Here is a 4145-nt window from a genome sequence, read left to right as displayed (position 1 = left end):
GATCTCTGTACTCTGTAAAGCACTATGTAATATGCCAGTAGAGTGTAAGCTCCTGGGACTTATGTGTATGGATCTCTGTACTCTCTAAAGCACTATGTAATATGCCAGTAGAGTGTAAGCTCCTGGGACTTATGTGTATGGATCTCTGTACTCTCTAAAGCACTGTGTAATATTTCAGTAGATTGTAAGCTCCTGGTACTTATGTGTATGGATCTCCGTACTCTGTAAAGCATTGCGTAATATGTCAGTAGATTGTAAGCTCCTGGGACTTATGTGTATGGATCTCAGTACTCTGTAAAGCACTGTGTAATATGCCAGTAGAGTGTAAGCTCCTGGGATTTATGTGCATAGATCTCAGTACTCTGTAAAACACTGTGTCATACGTTATTAGATTGTAAGCTCCTAAGCCCTATGTGTATGGATCGCCATACGCCGTAAAGCACTGTGTAAATAAATGAAGTCATAACGTGGCCACACATATGTGCATTGTCTATCTGTATTATTTATATACGGCTTATGTATGTATTCTAATATGGATACTCTGTACTCCTGCAGATGTACATCTGTATATATACACATTCTAGGCTCACACAATAGTATACTGCTGTACATGAGTCCATGGCTATAGTTTATGAACTGAGGAAGATGTATAAAGGTGCAGGGATGCTGCTGGGGGGAGGAGGGGGGCTCTGTTCCCAACCGGGAAAGGGTTAAGGAGCGAAAGGGGGGAAGGAGGGAAAAGGAGAGAGGGAGACGGGAGAGAGCTATGGGAAAGAACAAGAGAGAGAAAAGAGAGGGGGTTGAAAATAGTGAGAGAAAGAGAGAGAGAGAGCACAGAACGGATGTTTGAGAGAAGGAGAATACATGATGCCCAACCCCCCCCCCAACCACCACCACCACCACCACCCCTTCCCTCTCCCTCCTCTCCCTCTCTCTCTCTCTCTCTCTCTCTCTCCTTCTCTGTCTTGTTGTTTCAAACAATAGACACAGCTCCCTCCCTCTATCACACACATACACACACACACATACTCAGCAAGAGGCACTGAAGCTCACACAGGAGCCCACAGAAGAGAATTAAAAAAAACAAAAAACAAAAAAAACCTTTTTTTTTGCACAAAAAAAAAAATCAGGCAGCCGTTTTAATGCCCGGCGTGTGATGGACGTTAGGTTTTACCCTCCTGCCCCCACCAGTGTGGGCACCATATCTGCAGACCCCACCTGCCTCAGCCCCCTGGACTTTTACCACTGCAACAAGGTACCGTGCTAATACTCTGCCACTGCTGTTGTTGTGCCCATGGGCTCTGCTTCTTTCCTGACTTGCTTGTTCTGATGGCTTGAGTGGGCATTAAAAAAAAAAAAAAAAAGCGAGAGGGGGTTGTTCCTGCCAGAAGCAACTTTGCTGTGACAGCCAGCGGAATGGATGCTGCAGAGTTCTCTCCAGTACAAGCTCCAGCGAGAAGTTGGCTTTGGACGGTCGGCGACACGATTGATGCCAGGACCGAGGGAGGGGGGTGGGGGTTGGAGACGATGGGTGCTACAGCACTGGTGGATCTTGCCCCATCTCGGCGTTGGGGGTTTTACTGGAGAGGACCAGGGCACCTTCTGAGCTGACCGTCCTGCTGGAAATGGGTTGGCAATGCTGGGCTTTCTTTTCTTTTTTTTTTTTTTTTGTTGATGCTGGTGCTGAACTTGCAATGCAGATGGTTGCACTTTGCTAGTAAGAATGACAGCGGGTCGTTGGGTTTGTAAGTGCATGCTTGTTTAAGTTGGTGCCTGCTGAAAACAAAGTCGTATGGCCACTTAATAGGGGTGATGACAGGTGCGGCTAAGAGGGTGGCTTGTTGAGATCACTGCTGGAGTTGTGTTTGACAGTTCTGGGAGTTGTGATGTATGTACTAACACTTGCCTGGTCCTTCCATTGATCCCAACGTCAGCTCAAAGTTAGCTTCATTTTTTTTTTTTAATTATTTCCAGGGACAGATTGTTGTTGGCCCAGAGCATCTAATTACTGTTCTGTATTAGGCTACATCTATTTCTGAACCTATATGGTCTACATCTATTTCTGAATGTATATGGTCTACGTCTGTTTATGAACCTATATGGTCTAACTCTAATTCTGAACTCATATGGTCTACCTATATTTCTGAACTCATATGGTCCACATCTATTTCTGAACTCATATGGACTACCTCTATATCTGAGCCTATATGGTCTATGTCTATTTCTGAACCTATATGGTCTAACTGTAATTCTGAACTAATATGGTCTACCTATATTTCTGAACTCATATGGTCTACCTCTATTTCTGAACTTATATGGTCCACATCTATTTCTAAACTCATATGGACTACCTCTATTTCTGAGCCTATATGGTCTATGTCTATTTCTGCATCTATATGGTCTATATCTATTTCTAAACCTATATGGTCTTCCTTTATTTCTGAATCTATATGGTCTATATCTATTTCTAAACCTATATGGTCTCCCTTTATTCCTGAACCTATATGGTCTACCTCTATTTCTGAACTTATATGGTCTACATCTATTTCTGAACCTATATTGTCCACCTCTATTCCTGAACCTATATGGTCTACCTCTATTTCTGAACTTATATGGTCTACATCTATTTCTGAACCTATATGGTCTACCTCTATTTCTGAACCTATATGGTCTACCTCTATTTCTGAACCTATATGGTTTACGTCTTTTTCTGAACCTATATCTTCTACATTTATTTCTGAACCTCTGGTACATTTGATGTGATCATTAATATTTAAATAATCTAATGGGGAGCCATGGTGATTTGAATATCAAACATCATTTTTTTTTTTCTGGAGAAGCTGAATCCAAGGACATCCAGGGACAGATCACCCAAAACACCCATCCGATAGGGACACTTGACCAGTCCCGTTAGCTCCGAACAGGTGACACGTTTCTGAGAGTGCCAGGCATGGTTCAGCTTTGTCCCAAGGAACACAAAACACCTTACAACTCCTCATGGTGACTCTGCTATTGGCTACACTTTGGTAGGCTGTCCTTTCCAGTCCCAAATCCCGCTACAAAACCATTCCTTCTTGCCTGTCCACCCTCCCCTCTCTGACCATTAAAAATAAATGATTATAAGATCACGCCTTCATTTCCATGTGTATGGAAATGTGCCCAGATTTAACTCTTTCCTGCTCAGGCAACAGCAAAAATAAATATAGAAAATTAAAGCTTTTTTTTTCTGCACTCCTCTGGCCTCTGGTTAACCCTTTACTTACAATGCAATTGCTAATATTAAATGCCAAAAAACCTAAAAAAAAAAAAAAAAAATGAACAATGTTATGAGATGCCATATATAGTGCTAGAGCAGGATGTATCAAAATACCCATCATTCATACGGTAGGATTCAGAGCAAAGTTGCATTGGGCACAGTAAGACATGCAAAAGGCATTCTAAAACATAGGGTGGTATTCAGAGCTGATTGAACTAACCATGTTCCGGATTTTAGACAGGTTCCTGAGGGTGAGTATGCTGCTTTATTTTATTTGATTTAAATGTAGATTATATTATTATTATCAATATTATTATACAGGATTGATATAGCGGCAACAGCTTATGCAGCGCTTTACAAAATAAAGGGAGACACTAGAGTGAGTGTGTGTATATATATATATATAATCATAGAAAGTGGAATAAGACTAAGAGCTTTTAATATACATTATATGACTTTATTCCATTAAATTTTTTTAATTTTTAAAATTTTTAATTATTATTATTATTATTATTATTGACACAAAGCTGAAATCAGCTTAGCGGCACCTGGCTCAATTAGCATTTGTTGGTCAACATCAAGGGACTAAATGACTCCAGGAACAATTTTCACCCTAGCCTACACTCACTCGCACAGACCCAATCAGGTCCTAGGCAATTCCAAGACCAAAAAAATTCTCACGGGTCTACGAAGTGAGCCCAGACTAGCGTGCCAATGACTCCCCTTAGTAAATCAGCCCCCCGAGTCTTTGAAAATAGCATCCCACAGGTTGATGCCATGTTGTTTTTAGCTATTGATGCTGAATGAGGTACCGCTCTTGGTGGAATGCATGGTGCTGTGTCCGCCCATGCTTTCTAGTAGTTATTTTCTTTGTGACGGATCCTCGCAG

The 4145-nt window shown here is 41.5% G+C and overlaps 1 protein-coding gene across 3 annotated transcripts in view; it reads left to right on the top strand.

Moving 5' to 3' along the window:
• Positions 1-946: 946 nt before the first annotated feature.
• TOX2 (TOX high mobility group box family member 2) overlaps positions 947-4145 on the top strand; it is a 219524-nt gene continuing 216325 nt past the window's right edge. Inside the window, exon 1 of one of the 3 annotated variants that reach the window (XM_089673241.1) lies at positions 947-1255. In XM_089673241.1, the coding sequence (XP_089529367.1) occupies positions 1157-1255 (99 nt within the window). In that variant the 5' untranslated portion in view covers positions 947-1156. Of the gene's footprint in view, positions 1256-3376; positions 3508-4145 lie in introns of those variants that run through there. The other 2 variants (XM_089673239.1, XM_089673240.1) reach the window with 2 other exon arrangements.

This window comes from Staurois parvus, unplaced genomic scaffold, assembly GCF_062004578.1.
Source record: "Staurois parvus isolate SC_StPar_1 unplaced genomic scaffold, SC_StPar_1.0 ptg000137l, whole genome shotgun sequence".
Taxonomy (NCBI): Eukaryota; Metazoa; Chordata; class Amphibia; order Anura; family Ranidae; genus Staurois; species Staurois parvus.
Note: the sequence above shows the minus strand (reverse complement) of the source record. Positions and strands in the feature narration are given on the sequence as shown.